The sequence below is a fragment of the Mixophyes fleayi genome, chromosome 2, assembly GCF_038048845.1.
Source record: "Mixophyes fleayi isolate aMixFle1 chromosome 2, aMixFle1.hap1, whole genome shotgun sequence".
In the NCBI taxonomy this organism is placed as follows: domain Eukaryota; kingdom Metazoa; phylum Chordata; class Amphibia; order Anura; family Limnodynastidae; genus Mixophyes; species Mixophyes fleayi.
This window is the reverse complement of record NC_134403.1, coordinates 39,094,799-39,121,584: the sequence shown is the minus strand read 5'-3', so window position 1 is coordinate 39,121,584 and position 26,786 is coordinate 39,094,799. Positions and strand designations below refer to the sequence as shown.

General features: G+C 38.9%; 1 protein-coding gene across 1 annotated transcript; it reads right to left on the bottom strand.

Moving 5' to 3' along the window:
- Window positions 1–1,082: 1,082 nt before the first annotated feature.
- Window positions 1,083–26,337, bottom strand: LOC142139795 (hydroperoxide isomerase ALOXE3-like). The gene is made up of 14 exons (XM_075197665.1): window positions 26,191–26,337; window positions 24,790–24,994; window positions 24,351–24,432; window positions 21,531–21,653; window positions 17,182–17,285; window positions 16,518–16,690; window positions 16,211–16,357; window positions 15,129–15,332; window positions 14,292–14,378; window positions 13,929–14,098; window positions 13,521–13,642; window positions 12,637–12,737; window positions 1,509–1,679; window positions 1,083–1,262 (listed from the first exon to the last, which is right to left on the bottom strand). Exons 1-14 carry the CDS (start codon window positions 26,335–26,337, stop codon window positions 1,083–1,085), a joined length of 2,016 nt encoding a protein of 671 aa, XP_075053766.1.
- Between the last annotated feature and the right edge of the window lie 449 nt (window positions 26,338–26,786).

The window sequence follows — 26,786 nt, the reverse complement described above, 5'->3', positions numbered from 1 at the left end:
CCAACCTGAAAAATAAGGACTTTTCAGTTTGATCCGTTCATGGACATCGGCATTAAGAGATTCTTGCAGGACTGTGTGCATATGCAGTGTACCGGCTAGTGCAGAACATATCAGTGATTAAGGATGATTGGAAACTGTAAGAGGACACACTACTAACTGGAAGTATCTCTTGCTAAACTGTGTCTTGCATTCTTCAAAACTCACATGGACTGTCTAATACGGACAGACAATTTATATGAAAGTGTTTGCATGATTGTGGATTTACTTTTGGATCCTCATAATGACTGACAACCATATATATTTATCAGTACTGCTAGTTTGTTCTGTTTATGTTTGGATTGAGAGCAGAATGGATTGGACACTAAATTACTGAACCACACTAACCAATGAATGCAATACTGTTTTATACTTCGACACGTTTTATAAGGGCTGTCTTGAGTATAAGATTTATATATTGCCATTTCAATTGCTCTTTTATGGTGTATGTTTTATATATGGAGATCAAATAATAAATGTCTATATTTTATAGAAATGTACAGACAGGTTTTTTTTAAATAATGTTTAGGAAAAGGAGACAGCATGAAAAATAGGTATACTACAAAGTCCAGAAATATTACAAACAGCAAACGTATTCTCTTTTGTTTTCAGAAGCATTTTGCACACATTTCACGAAATGTTAATCCCATTTATCCACACACCAGATGACCCCCTCCCTTTTGTCAATGCCAATAGTTATAAATCAATATCAGAACACAAAGAGCAATTAGAGATTGTTTGAATTTTATTACAAAATGTGACATGCAGCGCGCTCAAAGAATAATGAATCTATATAGGGGAAAATATGAACATTTAATTTATATGACATGAACTACATCATTGAATGAAAAAAGCTCCACTTGACAACTTTTTAATCACAATACTGCAGAAAATTGCCAGCTAATCAAAAACTATCTGCTCCCTAAATCTTCATCATCAACCTTGATTTAAATTGCACCAGCAGATTTTGTAGCGCTTTACAATTGGGATACCTAGTCATATCCCAAAAGAAGGTACTCAGTGACGATCAGGACACTGACACAATGTTAGATAGAGACACTGTTCTCAATCACTCCGGGATTCAAGAAGGTATAAGGCAAAAATATGTTCGTGTTCCGTTCAGTAATGGACTTGGAAATTTCATCCAACTTGTTCTGGAAATCCTTTATGAACTTCTGTGGGACCTCCTCTGTAAAACGCACATCAGGGTAATCCCCTAAACGTCTCTGGAGAGCAATAAGGAATCTGATTAATGGAAGCTTTTTTAGCCAAAATTTAGCCATGATTTCTTTATGTATTGACTGAGTCCATTCATCAATACATTACAGAGCAGAGCTGCATGTACATGAATGGACAGCTGTATATATCATGATCTGCGCAAGAATTCTCTCTTACATATTCCCCAGACTAGAAACACAAAAGGAGCAGATCTGCTTATTGCTTTTATGTCCGTACAGGATAATAGTACTCACCCGGTCTCTTGGCTCATTACTAAGCAGCCACACTGTGGTCATTCCAGTAGTGGTAGTGTTTACTTCTGGCAATGCATCCAGGATACTCTGGGGTGTGCTGACCCCTTTAGCTGTGGGAGGGGGGTTTTTCATGGATGTGGGACCATTGGGCATCCAGGCATAGAAGTCAAACTGCAATACAAACATTGATCATCTGAAACATTTTTATATGCATGAATAATTTATCCACAAATGCATAATTATCTTCTCAATATTTTCCTAATTATACATAGGATATTTACACATTACCATAATACATTATAAAGGAAGATCTAGCTCGAGTGTAAATGTAATATTTTGTATCTCAAACTAAATATATTTTCCACATGGACCAGTAAATATTGTCACATGAATCACATGTGGTTTCTATGCAGAATATCAAATGTAGGCTTACAACATGTGTATCAGTTGTTAGTTAAATGTCTCATCTGTCAATCATGCATAAAGCAAATGGAAATAGGGTGTGAAAAATTTGACAAGAGTTTGTGCAACACATACTGTAGTTATTGTGTTAGAAATCCTGTTTTTCAATGACTAGATGGTCTTAGTCATAATGCTTGATGTACAGCCTCAAATCCTCCAAATCAAGGATAAAATCAGATTTTATATTTACATTAAATTCTTTTCTTAGTCCATGGGGGACATTGGACCATGGGGTATAGAACCTCCTTCAGAACATGGACACTTGAAATAATTCTATCAATTAAATGCTCCTCACTCTTATACCTCCCCATCGTGCAGGGAAATCAGTTATTATACTAACCAAGTCCCACAGGACAGAACCAAAAAGAAACAATAAAGAGAGATAGAAATTACTTCATCCCTGAAAAAGTAACATTTAACTCTGGTAAACTTCTTCCCAGGATATCTAGAGCTTAATTGGGTGGGCACTCAGTATTTATCATGGACTAAGAAAAGAATTTAGCGAAAGTTTAAAATCTAGTTCTCTATCAGCCACTGGGGGACACTGGACAATTGTGATGTATCAAAGCTACTCCCTTTGGGTGGGTACGCTCACAAACTAGTAGTGCGCAGCACCCTATACCTAAATCCAACGACCTTAGAATTGTAAAGGTATGTATAGAGCCCCATGTGGCAGCCAACCAAACTGCCCGGCCGAAGCCCCATGATGAGCCATCCACAAGGCGCTCACCGATTACACCAATAAAGCCAGCTGTGCCAATCTCTGCCATGACTGGCTTCACCAGTCTGGTGCCACAACTGCACCTCCACTCCTTTCTATCATACCCTTTAAGGATGCAGGAATCATCGCCATTATAGGGAGCCAGTAATAATTCTAGAAGCCTATCGCAATAGAGAATTTGTATATCCCTGATGTTGACGTATGCCACTGTGGTGGAATTGTCTAATTGAATCTGCATGGGATTTCCACATGATTGAAGGTAACCCTGAGCTAGAACGTTTAGCATCGCTCTTAATTCTAGAATACTTATCGTAAGGTTTGCAAGAACGGACAGTGAAAGGAGACAGCCTCTCAGCACTAGGGGCAAGCATCTGTTGCCACAATTGCCCAATTTTATATAGTCAGGTGACAGGCCCTGTTAATGCTGCCATCTCAACCTCCAGAGGAGCAGCTTCCATCTGAGAGCCAATAGAAACACCTTATGTTTAGGTGGAAATACTCAGATTAATAAGTGCCGAGTGTCCAGAGGATTATCCTGCTGAATGAATCTGTCCGATACCTTAACAGAAACAGCTTTTGGAAAGATAACCCCTCCCACTGTCTTATACTAACACTGGAAGAAAATCACACCCACTGTAAGTAATGTGGGATTGGCTATCCGCATGGCAATTAAAGCTGGTCCACAGTGAGATAGGTAGTGAGAAGGTAGGAAATCAATCTATTTTCTCACCCAGGAATCTGAAGTGGAACTGAACCACTGACCCCTATAAAATCAGCAGAATGACATACACGACTGCCTCTACGGGTGGGCAGAATGTCCATCATGCAGCCTGTTATTCCGAGGACCTGGCTGATAGCATCTTAGTGGAAAAAGTTTGCTTAACTCTCTGCTGTCCTCCACAAAGAGCTGGGAACTGACAGTGATTTCTGAACCCTGTGCCTTTACCGCTACACAAAAAGGCCTGAAACCAATCGTCCTACGCTCTTGGCAGTTGTACCAGTAGTAGCCCTTTCACTGTTCATCTGGCTAATAATCTTATCCAAGTCAACCCCAAATAGACATCACCGTAAAATACAAGGAATCCCGACTCCTTTTGACTCTGCATCTGGCACCCAAGCATTGATAAAATTGCCTTGGCAAGCTGAGACCATCAAGATGAAATTCTGGCCCCTGGTTTTACCAGTATCCAGAGCTGTGTCCCCAGATATACTTATTCTTCCCAGATGTGTACCGCCAAGATCGCCATTACAGACCAATGCCACCCAGACAGCAATCCTGCAAAGAGTTGCTCTGACCACTTTTCTGTGGTCCAGTTGACCCAGTTTTTTGGTGCATTATTACGCTAGGCTTGTATGGGTGTTGGTGTGTATGCGCTACTGGCACGGGTTACTCCACCTAGCAAAACTAGAAAAAGAAATTTTAGTGCCAAAATGGGCCAGGGGATTCAAATAGGCGGCATCCAAAGATGGCTGACTATTCTGTATGCAGAACACACTGAGGAAGCCACTATATGTGGTGAAACCCATTTGGTACATACCTACACTACAAGAACAGTTTGCCATTTAGTTTCTCTTTTTTAAAGCTTTCATTTATAATCTATTTATTCTCACTTCTATTTTTATTACTTTAGCATTTATTATTATTTTTCTATTTTTATGTTTATAGATTATTTATTTGCATTTCTATATTGTTTTCTTCCTGTACTCATCCCCACCCATCTCCTTCAATTACTCTGTATCTATGTTAATAATTCTCTATATTACCTTTCACTTCTACCTACATTCATAACCCTGTCCAATCTGTACTACTACCTACAATCTGGTTTATGGTTATTATCCCTACTATCTTCTTACTCTCCTATTGTTAATTGTACAATCATTCCTGCTCCTGAAATCTAATATATTTTACCCACTTATACCTACAGTACATTTTAATCTCTACTCTACTTACACTCCAATTTTGTTTCTATCCACATCCCTATCTCTACTTGCATTACTATATCAATTTCTATCTGTATTACACTGATTCCTCCTTTTCTTCCTTCTAAAACCCCTAAACTTGGCCTCCAGCCTCATATTTCCCTGCACCACACTCTTTTCCCTTCCTACATTACTCTCTCTTACACCACATTCCTGCACTATATCCCTCTCTACAGACAATACTACTCCCAATTCTATCCATTACTACACCACATTCTACTTTCATCTCAATCTTCATTTCTATTACCTCTTACTTCCACCTCCAACAGATCATCATCATCATCATCATTTATTTATATAGCGCCAACATATTCCGTAGCGCTTTACAATTGGGGACAAACGTAATAAACTAATAAACAAACTGGGTAAAACAGACAAAGAGGTGAGAAGGCCCTGCTCGCAAGCTTACAATCTATGGGACAATGGGAGATTGACACATGAGGTTAAGTATACATTTTGCATCTTGGCCCAGCCAGACTGCAAAGGTAGGGTGACTCATAAGCTAAATGATCCTGTCACACAACAATGTTGGTCCGGGGGTAGTTGTCTTGTGTGAAATTGTGTAACAGGCTAAAGGTAGTGAGGTTAAGATGGTGGTTGAGGAATATTATAAGCTTGTCTGAATAGGTAGGTTTTCAGAGAACGCTTGAAAGTTTGTAGACCAGAGGAGAGTCTTATTGTGCGAGGGAGAGAGTTCCATAGAGTGGGTGCAGCCCGAAAAAAGTCCTGTAACCGGGAATGGGAGCATGTAATGAGGGTGGATAAGAGACGCAGATCTTTTGCAGAACGGAGTTGCCGAGTTGGGAGATATTTTGAGACAAGAGAGGAGATGTATGTTGGTGCAGCTTTGTTGATGGCCTTGTAGGTTAGTAAAAGTATTTTATATTGGATTCGGTAGAAGACAGGCAGCCAGTGTAGAGACATACAGAGTGATTCAACAGAGGAATAGCTATTTGCAAGGAAAATCAGTCTTGCCGAAGCATGCAAAATAGATTTTAGGGGTTTGAGTCTGTTTTTGGGAAGACCAGTAAGGAGGGAATTGCAATAGTCAATGCGGGAGATGATTAGTGCATGAATTAAGGTTTTAGCAGTGTCTTGTGTGAGATATGTGCGGATTCTGGAAATGTTCTTTAGATGTATGTAACATGATTTAGATATAGAGTCAATGTGGGGAACAAAGGATAGGCGTGAATCAAGGATTACACCTAGGCAGCGAGCTTGTGGGGTGGGATTTATGGTCATGTTATCAACAGAGATAGAAATGTCAGGTATGCTCTTGTTGGCGGGTGGGAATATTATTAACTCTGTTTTAGAAAGATTAAGTTTGAGTTGACGAGAGGACATCCAAGATGAAATGGCAGAAAGACAGTCAGTTACACGGGACAACACAGATGTCGAGATATCAGGAGAGGATAGATAGATTTGGGTATCATCCGCATAGAGATGATACTGAAAGCCAAAGGAACTTATTAGATTTCCAAGAGAAGCGGTATAGATAGAGAACAGCAGAGGACCTAGCACCGAGCCTTGTGGTACTCCAACTGATAGGGGAAGCGGAGCAGAGGTGGCTCCAGAGAAATTAACAGTGAAAGAGCGATTAGAGAGGTAAGATGAGAACCAGGATAGAACTGTGTCTTGAAGACCTAGGGATTGCAGCGTTTGTATGAGAAGAGAGTGGTCGACGGTATCAAATGCAGCCGAGAGATCCTGGACCACCATACCCGGTATGTCCATTTAAAGCAATTTTCCATACTTTATTTCATGTACACCATCTCTAACCCCTATTATTTCATTTTACTCCTACTTCCAAAATTATTTCACCCTCTAACCCATTCTCAATTTCTCTTACCTGCATCAAGACATCTTGATTCTTCATCAAGAACTACCACCGCAGCTCAACATTTCAAACATCCTTCGGATACACAGAACAGAACCAAATCACAAAGACCACACCGACAAAAGCCGAGAAACCACACGACGACAACCCTTTATGGCCCGTACTCCACGGCTACCGAAAGTATGAGAAATAGTTTTTTCTACTTTTTTTTAGTCTAGTTGACCCTATCTGAGGCTAAAATGGGTCTCAGTAAAGCACCAGCCACTAGCTAACTAGTTTTAAGAATGGTCTCAAACATTCTTAAGGGCTGTGGTATTCATGGATAAGAATAGACGTGACATTAGACAGTCACGCTATAAAGACGACCCCCTAGGTGGAATTTCCCTTGTAACCTACTCTGGTAAGGGATAAAGTGTCTAAAATATGCATATAACCTAAACCTATGTAGTGTTTGGGTCCGCAACTAGTACAGCAATTTTTTTTAATTGCGGAGAACAAGTACTGTTTTAACCATGCATATCGCCCAACCCGGCTCGCCTTTTGGAATTGCTAAGAGAAGCATTGGGTAATTGGCTGAAGATTCAGTGAAATCGAGGGAAGGACAGGTCCCTTCTCCTACAACCAGTGGAAGTGAAGCGAGCTACTAGGCAAATGCTGAATTAGACTGCGCTAGTGCCTTAGCCCAAGCCGGAGGTGATCCTAGCCAGCGCTTACGACATGTGGCCTCCTGCCAAAGGCATCCATGTCTGACTGTCCACTTGGTGATATCCTGATATTTTACATAACTATGACAAGTCACAGATGAAGCCCTGCCATCCTAGACCTCCCTTTATTTGGCCTGACAAGCAAGGAAGATAATCCACGGCAAATACAGAGTGCACAACATAGAAAGGGAGAACTAGGTATCAACAGACAGCAATAAACTCATCAGTAAATTGTGCAAAAATATACTTCACAATCCCCAATACAATCCCACTCCAGCTAGAAGTAACTATCTTCTGCTGGGGAAACAGAGGAGAGCTGAACTTCAGTGTCTGATCTAGACTGATATTCAGTATATACCTGAAAGCAGTCAGGGAGGGGGAGAGCAAATTATGCTACCTGTACCTTCCCCGCAGAACCCAGTATGCATAGACCTTTTTATCCAGCCTAAAAAGATAAAAGAGCAGGAAAAAAAAGTACAGAGTACACAATATGGAAAAGTGAACCAGGTATCAAGAGACATAAATTTAATTCATCAGATATAGAACAATCCCCAATTCAATCCCGCCCCAGGTAGAGGTGAATACCGGAGGTTGGTGAGACAGAGGAGAGTTGCACTGCTGGCACAGTGTCTGATCTACATTATATTAATATTTATTTTACACCTGGGACATACATCATTAAGATAAGCTAAAGTAATAAAATGGAGGTTTTTGTTACGGATGGAAGAGTAAAAGTCCTAGGAGTTCAGAGATCTGTAGGTAAATATATCAAGGTCCGATTTTTTCAGCGTATTAAAATCACGGCAAATCAATGATGATAAACTTCCCCCCGATTTTAGTGCAAAAGTTTCTGAAATGTATCAAGCTGCGATTTTTACCCCGATTTTCAAAATCGCTGGTCATCTCTGGTGATTTGCTGCGATGTCAATTACTCCTGTGGTTAGCAAACTCTCCTGTGTTGTCCCTATCTAGCTGTGAGATTAGTAAACCCATCACTGTTACATTGCCCTGTCTATAGAGCCGGAGGTCCGAACAGCTGTCAAAACTGAAAAAATAAAGGTTTAAAAAAAAAAACAAAACAAAAAAAAAACAAAAAAACAACAAACACATGGAGTCCCCCTCTAGTAACCCTAGTGCTGCCAGCCCACTACTGGTTACATGAAAATCATGGAAAAATTTTGTGTGGGGGTCCCCATGATTTCACATAACCAGCACTAGGCAAACCAGCCGGGTTGGTGGCACTATAACAGGGGGACACGCAGCAGGGGTTCCCTAGGGAGTGGGGTACGCCGAAAAAAAATGAGCTGGCCCTCCCTCTAGAGACAACCAGCACAATGTTGAAAGCACTAGGGCTCTTCCTACACCCCTGGGCGGTGGGCGTAGGGTACTAAATGGCGATAAAAGTGTAAAACAATAAATGAATGCCATTTTGTTTTGTGGAACTACAAATCCCAGCAAGTCAGGGTGCCCTAAACAGTGTGGGCATGCCAATACTTGTATAACTACAAGCACCAACATACCCATGGCAGCCAGGGTATGTTGGCACTTGGAGAACAAGTGCCAACATGCCCTGACACCTGAGCTTGCTGGGACCTGTAGTTCCACAAAAGAAAATGTTAAATAACCCTCATTAAAACCACATACATTAAAAATAATAAAACCCCAATAAAGACACTAAACACCCTCATTTATACCACATATTTTTATTAAAAATAATAAATGCCCAGAATACTCACCACTGATGTTTTCATCTGTTGTCAGCAGCTTTTAATCCGAAAATAGAAATCTACAATGAACTATAGAACTATAGAAGAGAAGACTCTTCTATATGAACTCTAAAATGAACTCTACAAATCTGTGTCGGGGGGAAGCCACATAGATTTTTAAATTGCAGACTGTCACCAGATGGGTTAAATGATACAATTGAATTCAATGATCGGTATTTATAGGTAGAATATATAGATACACTGTTTTTGACGTCTTTTTGTAGGGTTTTTTGTGAAAATAAATCCTAGTTTTACATCTATTCAGTACATTTATTTCTCTATGAAGAGAGTTCACCCATTGATGTAGGTTATTAGTCAGTTTTAGTTTATTTGTTGTAATTTGAAAAAAAAATATTGAGCTCTTTGAGGGGTTCTGGTTATATATTAACATTAATATTTTTCTTTTTGTAGTCAAATATGAATATATTAGTGTATGTCTGTGCTTTTATGCCTTATACATATGTATTGACATGTGTATATTTAATTGAACTATATAGCTATATATTTACTCAATTAGTTATCTCATATGTGAGAAGTCAGATCTTGCTAAATCCCCCTTTTTTCTGTATGTTGAAAGTTTGTCGGCATGTTAAATTTAATTTTATCATTAAAAGTTATGGATTTTATTGTTTTACAATGTCTAAGAATGTGTATTTGTAAAATATTACAAGAGTTAATTCTCTGGATGTTGGTCAAGTGTCCTCAGAAGTCTCATTTAACATTCATTGATTCACCAATCACAAGATGTGCTCAAGCTTTATATAGTTGGATACTATAGAGATGACTGCATTGCTTTGAGAAAGTCTGTTGTGATCAGATGAAATGTGTCAGAGAAACCTCTCTCCTTTATAGAAGATCCGACAGACCATACTTCCGTTATCTACAGTGTTTACTTGCAACAATAGGTACTTGTCGTTCAGGAACTATTAAGCTACTCAGTGCATTGAATGGTCTTTTCTAGCTGACCATTTTTTTTTTGATTGTTAGTAGAATAAATGTTGACTAATTGTTATACACAACGAAATATATAAAGATTTTCAGAAGATGAGGACCAGATTTCTAATGGCACAACAGACAATACTATGGGAACAGCATTGATTGTGATCTTGGGAGTTCAAGTTCCATCTAGGTTGATTTTAGCGGGGTTCTATTTTTTTGTGATTAAGATAAATGTTGGGTAATTTTTTATATAACTATAAAGCAATTGTTACTAGTAAAGATACATTTAATAGCTTGATATGCAAGTGATAATGTTTGACATTTGTCTTTACAAGTTTATATAAACTTCAAACCTGTTTTCCATGGTCATATCTTTTCGGAGATTTTAATTAACTTTTAATTATAATGTTATACAGATTTAATATAAAACAAGAAAGGGTTTATAGAATTCAGGTAAAAAATGCTCATATTGTTATTATGGTATATTGTTTTTTCTTGTTTTTTTGCCAACATGATGCAAATAGGTTTTAATTAGAGATGTTCACTGACCCCCGTGTTCTGGTTTTGGCAAAATCGCCCTCATGTGTTTTGGGGGGTTTTTTGGATCTGTATTTATTAAAAAAAATTGCTAAAATCACATAATTTTGCTCTATTTTTGTTCCTATTATTAATCTCATAGCACTAATTTCAAGTAATTTGCAGTCACTTTTGACCCACCTCACAGGTCACAATATTATTTTCATACACTTTCAAACAAAGACTGTAGATTTAGAAGACCAAGCCTGCCAGCCCTAGTATTTGTATTTCAGCAATGGCAATTAACAATGGAGCTCTCTTGAATGTCACTGTAGACTAAGAACACTGCTACCCCCTCCTCTTTCTATTCTACATATGACACTACCCAACTGCTCTACAGACTGTGCTACCCCTTCTGTGTCCCTCTGTAAAATGGCGCTAGATCACCATGGAGGGCGGTACTTCTAGAATCCAAAACTTCTGAGATCTGACAACGTTTTGACTCGTTTTCAATTCCGAGAGTGCGCGAAAGTGGCTCGGAATTGAAAACGAAAGTGGCTTAATGCAATGTGTTGCTGTATTTCACCTCTGAAGAAATTAATGTGCAGGTGATGAAATGCATCAGGATAAATCTCCATGCTGTTCCACTAAATTGGAAGTTAAATCTATTTTCAGTCATTTCAATGACTGATTGGGACCCATTAGTGATCTTGGAGATTACAAAATCAAATGAGTTCTTAAGCTTCATCATTTTTCAAAGCTATTGGAACAGCGTAATTACAGCTTACACTTGTGTTTGTTTTTATGTTTATCTCACATTCAGATATTTTTTTATATGTGTGTTATATGTGCATTTTTAAGATACTTTTTTTTATCTATTTAGATGTGATACTGTTTATATTATAAAGAAATTCTATTTAATATACCTTTTCAGCATCATGTGTGGCTTGGTTATATTTTGACCTGTTGCAGCGCTGTAATAATTTTTTTTTTTGTTTATAATTTGCCTTGCTTAGGTGGGGCCTAACACACCCCATATTACAGCTGTGCTACTGATCAAATGTAATAATTGATATTTTATCACTATACTCATATATATATTTTCATTTTATCATCCAATTACACCTATGGTGCGCCAGTTAAATCTTTTTCTTTGCTGTAAATTATACTGCTTGTACCTGCACCTCCCCCCAGGACTTGGTAGTTATAGTCCTCTCTTTTTCCAATCTGAAAAGAAAAAGCGCAGCAAAAAGGCAGATACAAAGTACACAATATTGAAACGTGAACAAGGTATCAGTAAACAATAAAACTCACCAGAATTTGAGCAAATTTATCACATAATTCCAATGCAATCCCACTCTAGCTAGCAGTATTTACCTGCTGCTATAGAGACAGAGCAGAGTATAGCTAATGGCACAATGATCTTCACTACATAGCGGAAATCAGTCAAGGAGGGGAGTGCAATGATGCTGCTTGGGCCTGCACCCCCCCTTAGGACTTAATAGTCATAGACCTCTCTTTATCCAACATTATAAGAAAAAGAGTAGGTAAAGAGGCAGCAGAGTTGCTGGCGAAGTGACTGGTTTAGACTGGTCTTTAGAACACAGCTGAAATCAGTCAGGGAGGAGGCGAATAATATAGTACAGGGGTCTACACCTCCCCCCAGGACCCAGCACATCAGCAGCCAGCATCCTAGAGGACACACCCTTGTGCTACGGCTGTGCCTAGTGAAGGCCTGCCTTTGATGAGGCGGCCCCACCGGATCCTGCTTCCCAAGTGGAGCCCTGGCTCTACAGTGCGGTTGCTTGGCAGGCTCCAGGCCCCACCATAAGCTGACCACATTTTTAACATCCCCTTCCGGTTCCAGGAAGGAGAACTTACCTTGCCGCTCTCCCGGTGTGGTCTGGTTCCCAGCAAGACTGCCTGCTCTAGGTGTCCAAAAATTCAAATAAAAGAAACAGGCAGCCCAGAGAAGAAGACCCTGTAATGAGGGCACTCTAAAAAGCTGATTTCCCTGCAGGATGGGGAGGTATAAGAGGGAGGAGAATTTAATTGTTAGAATTATTTAGAGTGCCCATGTCCTAAAGGAGGCTCTATACCCCATGGTCCAGTGTCTCCCAGTGGATGACAAAGAAAATAGGAAAGACTCACTCTGCATAGTAGGTTTATAACCTTGTATGTTGGGATGCTCTGTGTCACTCACCTGACCACTGTTGACAGCTGCGTGTTGAGCAGAACAAGTAAAGATAACCATGGTCAGGAACTTGATCAGAGAAGACTTGGTCTCCAAAGACGATGGCATTCCTATCAGAGGGAATAGTCCATTAATAAACTAGATAACACTCTACAGGATGATCTAAAATGTGATTTAAAGCAACAAGGAATCTTGGAAAATTCAAATGTATGTAACATAATTACCATATACAGAGAATTTTAATATCAGCATGCAATCTTAGTGCTGCTAGAGTCAAGCTATATGTTATTCAATTTGTCTCCGAGCTTTTTAAAGGCCAGGAAAGCATTGCCTTGAAAACTCTATATCTAAAGTCAGCCACACACAAGCTGATCCCCTTGGTCTGAATGCCAGTATCAATGTCCAAAGTGACTGTACATGTAGGTAATTGCAAAACTTTGACCTGTTAGTACAGCCAAGAGATGATCATATACAAGCTGATACTCACCTTCAAACCAGTTTAACTCAATATGTTCTTTCACAAATACTATTTAGATATTCTCTCAATAACTGTGTGCTCCCTCAGTAGTAGAAATGTACTAAATATCGCATTTGAATTTATATTTTATGATTATATAATAAAAGCTAAATTTGAATTTATAATTTGTGCAGGTCGGTCTTTTACTCTGTTGACTAGAACCATAATGTAAATGCCGAGATGTTAGTATCCCAAGAGTGCCCCATTCAAATAGTTGATCTTCCTTTTTCCATTACCATACTAGACAAATTGAGTATGAGGCCAGCATACGTTTTGGAGAAGGGGATGAGGATGGAAAGAAATCAAACAGTCAGACTGACCAGTGTGCTTTGCAACTCAGTTTAACTAAATACAGTACAAAGTTCTTAATTCTTACCTGAAGATTTATATGACAAGAAACCTTCTTTAAAGATCTCTGCTACCCAAGCCTGAAGTTCAGGGTCTGCACTGACCACTGCATCACTCTCATAGTAGTAATGAATTATGTTGGACACAAAGCTGAGTGGAGAAATAAAAAAAATATTGAGGTACAAAGAATTGAATTTCAAGTATGGAGAGTATACATGGGCTAGAAAGGGGTCTGGGATTATAGATGTCTGGAACCCCCCTTATAAGACATGTTTGAGAAATTGCTGTGTGTTGGTTGCTTTATAGCGTTTTTATGCTGTATGAAAACTTATGTATAAACCAGTTTGAGGATTTTTAAAGATGGAAATGAGGTCATCTCCCTCTGGTTGGGTAGTTGGGACAGGCCAATATTCTGCATATCTACTTGCATCTCTACCTCTCCACAGCCAGCCAGATCTTCATCCCATCATCCCTGTACAGGTAATTAGGAATGGACTCCATTCCTCTTGTCTGGATGTCTTCAGGGAGACAGAGGCTGCTGTAAGTGACCCCATCCATTGCTCTTTTCAGCAGTATTGCAATACCGCCATTTCCAGTCACCACAGCCTGGAGAAAAGTGGACTAAGTGTTAGATATGTTTTCTGCAATTTTGCATTTTGTAATTTCCTGACAATCATTTATACACCGCTGTACTGTAAATGCTGAAATTACAGGATCAAGTCAAAACAAAGCACTAAACAGATTATAGCTGGCATTGGGATGAAGACTGTGTGTAACCTTTGCATAGTAAGGGTCTCACCTGATCAAAGAGGCCTCCGGGACCAATGAGCTGAGTTCTGGCAAGGACGTTGATTTCCAGGGTGAAGCGGAGATGTGGAGTAATAAGCTGGGGGGGAGAAAGAAATACTGCTTATAGACACATCTATTCTAGGCCATAATGAGGACCTGATGAGATTCATTTTACATGCAGAAAATATAAAGCCCTTCAAATCTGCTTCAATTAGTAATTTGTGACTTAGAATCAGCAGCTCAAAAATGATAGCCTACTAAGAGTGAAAACAAGTCAGTAAAAGTCCTGCATTAGTGGTGTTTACAATTCTGGCATATATTGGAATGGCTGATGTCAAAATATTTAATCAAGTCTTAGACAAATGGTCATGGTAGTTTGTGAGAGGCATGATCATAGCACCATTTCATTTTTGTCCCATCAGAAAGCACAATGACTACACCCTTACTTAAGATTAGGACAATGTCATCTGATGCTTTGTAGGGCATAAAACTGTCTTATTGAACATTTCAACAAATCAAACCAAAGTCTACAATATTAAAATATAAATACAGATTTTATGCTGTCAGGCAGTGGATGATATTTGTATGTTGCTATTCCAGATTAAACAATCCAATTCGCCATATGAACGACAACATGGAAAATTTAAAGTCCTTGGAAACAAGATTAGTAATATTTAGAAATGCTAAATGATGACATATGCCTTGGTAACTAAATAGTTAGCATCCACATATGTTCCCAACATTAAGCCACAATGAAGGTCTTCATGTAGTTGGCCCCATAGCTCATTTATTGAAACACTGCAGTGAGCCAAACTCTCTGCAGGACAATTGTTTAAACAGGTTTCACCTTGTGCACTGGATGGCCCATTGGAAGTTGCCTGGTGGTTGCAATGTTAAAGACCTCAGCAAAGAGATGAGTGCGGAGAAGGTGAGTGTCCACTTCATGCACTTGGAAGTCAGAATTGCGCACCCAGATCTTGGCCAGTAACCAGTCAGATTCAGAGTCATTGGGTAGAAAAATTGGATTGTTCTCTCCTGGGGTTTGCATCAACTGTAAGAGAAAGCACATCTAGATCCACATATCCTTTATCATCTACGTATCCTATACCATGTGGTTTAGAAGCGATCAGTGCATCTTCACTGCATGTGCAGCTATGCTAAAATTTGTGAAAAAGCCCTTTGTACTGCAGAGAAATTTGCATGTGTTTAACCATAAAGCAGCTGAATATATTAAAATGTTAGGAAATCTTAGTTGTGAAAAAGAACGTGTATCCAAGTAATACTTCAACTGATGTTTCTTAGGATATTTCTAAATGAGTCCATTACCAGTTGGTCAACAGGAGGGGAAACCACAAATTAATTTTTGCTCAAGTAAACATTGTTACAATTTTAGAGCAGGGTCTTCTGATTTGGGTTAGGAGAATGAGCCAGGAGGCGCACAATCTGTTTGTCTACCAACTGGGGTCTGAATCTGTTTTTTGATATCTATCTGCTGTAAAGAATTTATTTTTAGCTCCTTCATACCTTTCACAGATCATTTTCCCATGTTCAAGGACATACAGGTGCCAAGACTGTTACTGGGAACAAAAGGTATGCAGTGTCCCACATTGTATACAGTTATCAGCATGATGATATACTAAAACATCACTATGCTTTAAAGACGACATATAATGTGCAGAACTCATTTGAAGCAACTGGTACCCTGAAGTTTGTGGCCATACCAGCAAACATGTTCCAATTACTGGATTACTGATCTACAGGACTGGGGAAAACTGGAGCCATAAAAGTTTATGTTGTCTATTGTCCTGTATCTAGATTATTATATTGGACACCATACTAGATATTTCAAAGAACAGAATTCTGAATAATTTTTCATTCAATTTGTTTTTACCAGTTACAGTAAATAGACATTACAAAATTGAAACTTGCCTGGATGGCTATAGGGACGAGTTGATCTTGATGATTTTTCCATAGTAAACACATAGGGGCAGCAATGTATTGTTGTTTTCCATTAATGGAGTTGTTGGCTGGGATCCCATGAAGAAATTTGTAATCTGCCAGAAAGATGTTGCCATTCTGCAAGACATATCAGGCAGTTTACTGAAAGATATATGGGTTCTAAAGCATAAGTTTGAATTAACTATGCACTAAAGGAATAAATGGGAGAGTCAACAAGTTTCAAAGTCATTTGCATTCAATAACCACCACTGGTCATCACTTGCCATACAAAACTCACCTCTAGTTCTTTGTGAAGGTTGGTGGACGTCCCCAGAGATGCAGCCACCATATCATCACCAACTGGAAAGTTTGCAGGGATTTTGAAGCATTTTTTGATTAGCATAGGGTTAATTCCATTCAGAAATTGGCTACCAAAGAAGTAATCCTCTTTCCATATCTCAGCCACCACATCTAGGGAAAAAAGACACGATGTCTAGAAGCATTATACTATTATACTGTGTGAAAGGTGGAGCTACCTGGATTTTTACTGTGCACAATACAGATCATTTCACAAGATTGTACAACAACATGGGGGATACGATTCTAATGTTATGAGATGAGAAACTTCTAATAATGACTCAAAAGTAATCGCACAAACCTTCATTAACAAGTCAGTTGTTCCTAGTCTCAGTAGTGTATGATTACCATATCAAACTAAACAAACATTATATTTTCTACAGATAATTTTATATTAGTCATTACAGGAAAGTAGTTTGGAGTTTAAGACCTTTGTAGGCTGACATGTAAGGAAATCTCTTTTCATGCAGAATTAGGTGAGTGTTACCAGAACAGATAAATGGCATAGTTCAAAGAGTAACATAAAGCTCATTTTGCATGAGATGTTTTTGTGGTAAAATTCTGCTTTATAGAAGTAGTTCTGGAAAGAAAAAATAAAAACATACCTGAATGATCTGACTGTCTGAGGCAAAACACCAATTTAATATCTTCAAGATTAGACCATGAATCCTGATTGTCTGTGAATCCTTTCAACTTCATTTCAAGTCCTCTGTGAAAGTAGGATAAAGGTGTCAAACAACCAGATGCACAGTACTGACAATTGCCTGGACTAAGTCTATTACTCCAACATCTAATAGCCAAGTTGAAAGAGAAATAACCACATCAATGCTCAGGATGGAAACTAGTATGTTCAGATAAGAAGATAGAGATTATTGCTGTGGTTTTATTTTGTGGGGGTCAAGAAGTTAATTAATTTCAAGTCTTCCTTTCCTGAATAAAAAGATAAAATATTAGGATAACTTGGCTGACTGACCAAGAGGTACTTCATCTTCTACAGGTTCATCATCATGATCATCATTTATTTGCAAAGCACCACAAAACTCTGCAGCACCGGACTGTCAGTTACAAATCTTTCAAAATACAATTGCCTATATATCTAGAGGTAAAGGGCAATGCTGACAAATTAGGAGCTAGAAGGACTCAGATTGGGCCCAGAACTGTAGCTGGTTAAAAAATATAGTAGTATCAGTTGGGGGGTAGGATAGGCTATAATTAAGAGGGGGGTTTTGAGAGATCACGTTAAATATTGAAAGTTGGGGGTGGAGTTCTGTCAGGTAGGATAGGGATCTTCATAAGTGAGGAGCAGCATGGCAGAAGTCTTGGAGGTGGTAGTTAGAGGTGGTTTCCAGAGAGGAGAAGAGGCATAGGTCAGATGCAGGTCAAAGAGGCAGAGGTGTAGTATATCTCATGATGATGTCAGTGGTATATGAGAGGAGGAGTTGGTGACATTTGAGGATGAATGGGAGTAGTTTAAATTGAATTCTGGAGGAATGGGAAGCCAGTATATGGTTTAGCAGAGTGTTGCAGCAGATGTAGAGTGACAGTAGAGAAATATCAGTCTCGTCTCAGCGTTTAGGATGGTTTGTAGAGGTAAAAGACGAATAGAAGTGGTTGTAGTAGTCAAGGCGGGAGATAATGAGATATTGGATATGGGTTTGGGATCGTCCTGAATGAGCGAGGAATATTCTGGCTATGTTTAGAAGGTAGGAAGTGAACCAGGAGATAACAGTGGTGTGAAGGCCAAGGTAGTGAAGGGTTTCAAGGAGATGAGGACAGAGGTCAAGGAAGAAAACAGTAGTGAGAAGTGACAATATGGCACTCTAGTGAGGAGAGTCTCGAGGCATGCAGAAGGAGGAAGCTTGATTGAAAAGTGTCATTAAGAGAGTGAGCAGACAAAGTGTATCATCTGGTTATACACAAGCCACTTAAGTGGGCTGAAAGCAAAGGGAGTAGAGAAATATTGTGGTAGCAAGAGAGAATTAGGGTCAAGGGATGGACTCTTGAGGAGAAGAGATATGCACATGTTTGAAGATGGAATGGAAAGCAGCAGTGGAGTGGGACATGTTGAGGAGGTGAGCTAGATGCAGTCAAGTATTGGGGGCAAGGTGTGGAGGAGTTGGGTGGAAATGGGATTGAAAGGACAGGTTGAGAGGGAAGAGGAATCAAGGAATATTAAGAGATTTTCTTCAGTAATAAGCGAGAAAGAACTGAGGGTGAGTAGCTGAATGGAAGAGAAGTTGGGTATAGGGTGATAAATCTGATGAGATGATTTTGTTACAGATGGTGTTGATTTGTAGTAAGTAGCAAAATCATGAGCAGTAAGGGAAGAAGTAGAGAATGGTGAGGTGGGCAGAGAAGCAAGTTGATGGCAGCAAACAGATGGTGGTGTTGGATTAACCTGGTGGATATTAAGGATCTAAAGTAAAGTAAGAGAGAGACGGTGGTATACTAAGAATACAGGAAACATTTGTAATGCAGGAAGTCTGCATTAGAGTGAGTTTTTCTCCATTCACTCTTGGTTGTACTAGAGCACTTTCTGTTTGGAGTGCCAGAGTTAGAGTTTGGATTTGCAACTGTGAATGTTGTGTTGTAGAATGGCACTGCAGCATTAGGGCAGAACAGGTTAGATATAGGATAGAGGAATAGTTCAAGTGAGGCTGAGAAGAGAATCAGGTCAAGGCCATTTAGGTTTTGCACTGTGCGCATGGATTGCAGGAGGCAAGGTGAGGTAAAAGGAAATGAGGTGGTGATCAGAAAGCAGGAAGGCAAATTTTGAGAAGCTGGAGATGGGAGAACAACAGGTCTAGTAAGTGTACATCATGATGGATGGGAGATGATATCCATTGGGAGAGGTACCAGGATGAACTAATCGAGAGGAGTTTAGAGGTGGCAGTGCCAGTAAAGTTGTTCATATGGATGTTGAAATAGAATAAGAATGGGTAGGTCAGAACAAAGGATGTAAGAAAGCCGGGTGGAAATGTTGTCAAGGAATTCAGAATGAGAACCTGAGGGTGATAGATAACAGCAGCATAGAGGTGGAGTGGGGAGAACAGGTCACAAGAAACAAAAATAAAAGTGCATGCATTTTTATTGTTTGCAAACAGTTCAGTAGGGAGTGTCCAGGCAGTGCATATGGTAGATGCATGAGGATAACGGAACAGGAGAGTGTTAGATGTCCTCCTTGAGCAGTATTTCCAGGTAGAAAGTTGTTCCCCTCATTAATATAAATATATATATATATATATATATATATATATACACACACACACACATATACAAGCGCACACATATACGTACACACACACTACTGAGAATCTAAAAGAAGGAGATATAGGGGTAAATGTATCAACCTGCTGCGAAGACACCGAACTCGTGGGAGTTCAAGAAACCGGAGGTTGATACATTTACCCCATACTATTTATAAGGGCCAATCCTAACATAAGCGATACAGATCAATAGATATTTAGGTCTGTAAATAATTCCAGATTATGGGCCTGTCATAGATCTCTATATTTTGTTATCAAGGACAAAAAGATACATAAAATATACTAAGCAGAGACAAAATCTAACTTTTATTTTGTAATTTGCGAGTGTTCATAGGGCATAAATTCAAATATGGACCTAAAAGGTGAGTAACATGGAAATTATATGGGATTGAACCCAAAATAACAGTTATTAGTGGATAGACAGATGTACTGTTATCAATGTTACAGTTCAAAGTGCATTATTCTCCAGGGTTTGAAAACTAATACTTATATTAAGTGCCTCAAAAAGTTACATTTAATCGCAACAATGGAGCTTGTATTCCTCTCATGGCTGGGTTTAATTCCATATAATTCCCATATTACTCACTTTTTAGGTTCATATTTGAAATTATACCCTATGAACACTCACTTATTTTAAAATTAGAATATTTCTCTTTTTAACACTGCAACATTTTATGGGTACAAAAGAAGTTAGCTTTTTTTTCTTTATAGTGTTTTATGTATATTTTACAGTCTCTGATTGGGGGGGGGGGGGGGGGGGGAGATCATAATCTGGAACTATTTAGAGACCTAAATTTCTATTGATCTGTATTCCTTATGTTAGGAGTGCCCCCTCAAAAATAATATTTCACCTTCTTTTCCAGTACTTTACATAGGGATCAATAATCCAGGTCATTATCTCTGTTAGCACTTCAAAATTAATGATATCCATGTACAAATATACTTTTTTCATGAGTATTTGCAACGTTAAATCCTAAGATTCTACCTCGTACGGTTTCTGCACTTGTGAACTGATCAGCAGACTTTGAAAGCTCAGTTTTATGTCTGCACACAACAGATATAAAAATAGATTAGAACCTTGATACACCCCAGGTAACCACCCCAGGGGCACACGCAGGGGGTGTTTCTGGGTCTCCGAAACCCTTCCCCTCCGCTAAAGTGCCCCTACATAGCGGCACTGTACTATATAGCAACCGCGGCGCTGTCAATGAAGCGTCCGCGGCAGTGCTGTATACAATCCTATAAAAATCCTGCGTGCGCCGCTGCTCACAGAGGTAGAAGCTTACTGATAAATAGTAATAAGAGCATACTTGCCAACTCTCCCGGAATGTCTGGGAGACTCTTGGATTCCAGGCGAGTCTCCTGGACTCCTGTGATTGTATGGCAGTCTCCTTCATCTGTCCACTTCCTAGTGAAGTGGACAGAAATAGGTCCAAAATGCAGCGATTCTCCTGGAATTGCGGCATTTGGCCCCACCCCACTGTAAAATGACGCGTTTGCATCATTACGTCATGGTCCAAAACTATGCAATTTTTCGGGTCCCGCCTCCTCTCAAGCCCATCTCCCCCCGGCAGCTCCCGGACACCAACTAGAAAAAGTTGGCAAGTATGAATAAGAGTCAGGGTTGGCATTCAGGGGTCATTACAGTTGTATGACTGTGCTGCAGTCTTCACAGACTAGATACATACGTGGATATCATAGTGTAGCCAAAGCTGGTCCGTTTTAGGAAGGAGAACTGGTCATTAGGTGGCAGATCCGTAGCCTTTTCTGCATCGATGCAGTGAGGGGCACCTTCTGCATAAAATTTCCACCTGCAGGACACAGAAAGTATATGCTATAGAATACATTCATATAATCCAATCAAAAATGCATTTATTGATTCACAGACCTTCTGTTTATATTTAGAAACAAAAGATGAGAAATATATATATAGTTACTTTATATCTATGAAGTGTGGAATTCCACTACGCTACTACTTCTTGCTGGGTGTGATACATATGTACAAGAGTTACATGACCTACATTTATATGGTCGATGCTATAATATAGATAGGATTGCATAAGTCGACAATAATGACAACACTATTATTAGGTTGACAATTCAAATGTAGACAGTACTTTTTGGTTGACAATAATATCCCTAACACTAACCATATAATACTGTCTACATTTGAATTGTTGACCTAATAATGTTGACACTTGAACTGTCGAACTAATGATGTCAACTTTCCAATTGTCGACCAAATTAAAGTCTAGCTGTCGACCACATAAACGCTTACTTCAGTTGGTAGCATGGTAAATATTTTTTTCAGCAGCTGCCGCAATGATCTACATGCAGTTACTGATGCCAAAACTGTCCAGAAACTTTATGGGCCATAGGCACCATCTTCTGCAATGACCTCAGAATTTTAAAGAAATTCTGAACAACCAAATTGTGTGCAAAGCATGCTACCATCCCTATGAAACATTATGCCAGAGCACTTGCTGATAGATGAAGGTGGGCTGCACCCAGGAGAAAATTGCTGGGAGACAGACCACAGAAAAAAATATTTTTAACATTAGACAGCATGCATCATGGAAAGTGTAGAGGCAGTAATCAGTACTCATTAGACAGACTGCAGGTGGTGTATGGAATGTTGGCTATCTTCATTTTTTTGTACAAATCACCACAGTCATCAGATTTTTTTTCCCTTAATCCTTACACCAGGAGCTGATGTTTTCTTTGAGATTAACAGTTTGGATTTTGAGCACCCTTTGTTACACTTTGCTCCTGCATGACCTTTTTACTAGTAGAGGCCGAAAAATTACTACTACTGCTGGTACTGGTATGGGTATGCTAGTTCCAAAGTAGCATTCTAAATTTATTTGTCTAAATCATCATCATTCCTTATACTCACATTTCCAAATGGTTGAGACATTTGAGAAGAAGGCTGCTCTATAATTACAGTTTTAGAATCTGATATCAGACTCACATATAGCACTCATGGATACCTTTAGACTCTCCTCAGGATTCTGTGAGTGCCCAAGTTGTTCTTCAGCCTGAGTGTTCATTTCATGTATTGATATGGCTGTTTTGGAGATGACAGACCTGCATTCTGAGTGAGAAGGTGGTTCAGGGGAAGTTATGGAAGATGCATGACTGTGTTGGGCACGCTTTTTCAATTGGCATTCTAGTATGTGTGTCAGAAGTAACAGGACCCCTACCAGCAAAATCTGGGCATAGTCAGAGTCTTTTTTGCCACTGTGAGTGGTATATGGAGTGTTAGCCATTTCCATTTTCTTTAAAAACAAGAAATATATTTGTGCTGCTCACAGTCAAACAGCACCCTGCTTTTACTGCACTAAATAGTTCAGATGTCTATACCATATATACTATAATATACTATTACAACAACCAGTAGCCACTGCTTATCTACTCTTCCCTCACACACACAATTGATCAGCAGACTGATCTCTAAATAAACTACATTTTTGCAATAAAATCACAGCTATTGCAATATCAATTGCCTCTTTCACCCTGTCCGAGCGTTTGGTTTTTTTGAGCACAGAGTTGCAGCAAACCTCTAACTCACATGCTATCACTTCTAAAATGGGGGCTATATTTAGAATATATTGATCCAACTCATGAGAACTGTAATTTTACCAGAAATGGTATTTTGCCTTGATTTGAAATCCGAGTATGGTACTCAAGACCGAGTTATGGCTTAATCGACTCGGAAACCCAAAATTTGGACCTGTCAGGTATCTTAGAATCCGACCGCTTATCTCTGAGAGATATATATATATCTCTGAGATTCACTGAAATTTTGTAGATGTTTTGAAAATTGGCAAACAAGTAATATATGCTACAGCTCATGCTGCTTAATCAGATTGTGTCATTTATCCAGTGTAGTTCAGAAATTGAAAGCAAACACATGATTAGTTGGAATAAAGCACCAGTTAACATGCTTGGATGGAGATTATATATATATATATATATCTAATATATATAAACCTAGCGGCGTGTGTTAGTCTGTGTGTGTGAAAAAGAACAAAACAAGCTGCAGCGCCACCTGCTGGGCGGAGTTATACACAGTCTAAATTCTTAGCATTATCCAATATATAAAAGTAAATGCCTAGCCATGTGTGTGTGTGTGTGGAAAAAACTATTCTCAGAAAGGGCTCATCCAATTGACCTGAAATTTGGTATACCGACATTATTTGACAAAAAAATTAGAATAGTAAAGTCAGTTAACTTCCATCATCCCCCTTCCCCCCCGTGGGAGGGGTAGTAAAGGCTAAATTTACGAGTTGAGGGGTCAAACTCATTTTCGTGAGGTAATTTTACCTCATGAACACACATTAAAAAGGACGCTTATATATACATATATACTGTAGCATATATTACTTATTCACCAATTTTCAAAAAATCTAAAAATGTAAGTGAATCTCCTCTCCCCTGGAAGACAAGACATTTTCCCATAGGCAGCAAGTATACAAGACATTACTTCATGTACATTGGTCACTCACTTGTGTGTTTCTCTCTCCTTCTCCAGTTCTACTTGCCGTTGTTGCTGAAGAATAGGATTAGTTTTCCCAGATAATATAATTCCTGAAAGAGAGAGTTTGTCATGATACCACCTCCAACAACCACCAGTACAGTTTTTATTGTAATTAAGTAAATGTGACATGATACATGGGTAACTAGTGATTGATATTAAAGTCTCACATGAGTAAACCATCTCATTCAGTATAAGAGTCCCCACATGGAAACCTTCACAATTGTAGTGTGACATGTACCATTCTACATAGAGCCAGTCTTCTCAGCTCTGTAATATCTAGTCCTGTGCACTAACATTCAACTGGAGAGACTTATATTAGTGATTTTATGATGCATTTATTAAATGCAAGTATAAGTTGGGTAAGAGTTCCTATCTGTATCCAAGTCCTGCAATAAATTCCAACTCACCCTTCCCCTCTGGGATCTCCACAGTAGTAAAGGCAGGGATCCACCGATAGAAAGGGAACTGGTAGAGTTGACCATTGGGGCAGGTTACCTCAACATACAGGCAGTACCAGGCATCCATATTAAATTTCTTGTAGTGCTCTGTTGACAGCCGAATCAGCAGGAGCTCTCCCAGATCTTCCTCAATGTTAACATCAAAGTCAGTTACCTTGAAAAGCAGAGTAGAGCCTTAAAAATCTTGGCATGTAATATGTCTAGAATTCTCATTAGGATAGACCATGAGTGTCCCATTTATACAAGGAGATGTGACGTTTTTTTCCAATAGAGTTCAGGGACTTTGTGGACATAGACAAGTATATAACAATGGTAATGGCATTTTTCTAGAAAATTGCATATTTTGCAGACTTCTTTATTTATATGTTTAACATGTAAATATCAGGGTAATCCATTATATGAATCAATTAAAGAACCAAATATAAAACATTCTAACATTTCTTCATTCCAAGTTGTATACATGGGTAGAATGCCAATAGAATATATGTTGTTTTTACTTTTCCTCAGATACAAACCTGTGTTTTTATGAATTGTTTCTTATTTTATTGTATACAGAATGGTTGAAGGGTTAGGCTAGACTTATTTCAGTTATATACAAGAACATTAGCCCTTCTGGGGTCTATCCACTGAGTAGCATATTTGTTTATGAGACCTTTAAAAATGTACACAATAATTAACATATATAATCTTCTACTTCCCTATATACAAAAAATGCTTATGTCAGATATACACTGTAGGGGCCAACTAAATATTCAGTATATTTACATTCATTTTTTAAATGGGATTGTAACGAACAAGATGTTTTTTTAAAGGCTATTATGCCAAAACATTCATATTTGTAACATGGTATATATGAGTTTTAGTTTTGAAAATGTAACAATGACTTGCCGACTCTGGAGTAATATTTTATCTTTTGTTGCAGACACTATTCTGAAGATTTATTACTATCGGTCCCACACATATTGCTATTTTACTTTAAATAAGATGTTTCCTTATTATAAACTCTCTCTGGTTTCCGATCCTTGAAAATGTAACATGGTGATCTGACTCTATAGAAAATGAAAGAACAACAAGTACAACCTTGGATTTTCTGCATCCACTGGGGTTCCCATTGGCTGTAATGGTTCCATGTCTACTGCTCTCTCCTCTTACCGCTAGGCCTGTTTCAAGCAGGCTAAGCTTGGGTCAGTGACCCCTATGAATTTTATATTCACCTGTTTAAAAAAAGCCAAGCAGTAAGCTTATAGAGCATCATCTGTAAATATGTTTTAGTTTGAGTGAAATCCTTATTTAATTCTATTTATTTGTAGTATAACATTATTCCCATATTGTGACTTATAAGATACTCACTGCTCCAGGTTTGAAGTTACTCCACTTATGGGGCAGTTGATGTTTAGCACTTTCACCTTGGACCCCCACAAGAACAATGGAAACTTGATCAGAGGTCCCAGCACACAGGTCCTTCCCTGTTGCAAATTTTAGCTTGTAGATCCCCATGTCTGAGCCAGTGACCTTGTGAGAGAAGCTCTGTAGGAAACTAGAAAAGTCAGCAATGTTTTAGACTAGCATACACACCAGTGTTCCCTCTAAACTGAGCAATCTGGAAAGGAAAGAGGTAAAAGGTCACTCTAATGAGGGCTCCACCCTAAAGATTTGTATTCAAAATCTGCTGGATGTTTCCTAGTAAGATACAGGTTTAACTCTATCATTTCCAGATTGCTCAGCTTAGAGGGAACACTGATACACACCCCTCTCTTATACCATACAAAATATCTCGCTCCTCCATGTACAAATTATTAGAATTTCCTTTGAAAAACTTCTCAATTTCTTCATATCTTTACCAACTGTAACAATGTTCTTATTTGCTCTACACCAGTGGGGGGCAAACTCAGTCCTCAAGGGCTACCAACAGTTCATGTTTTTAGGATTCCTGTCTGTAGAAACAG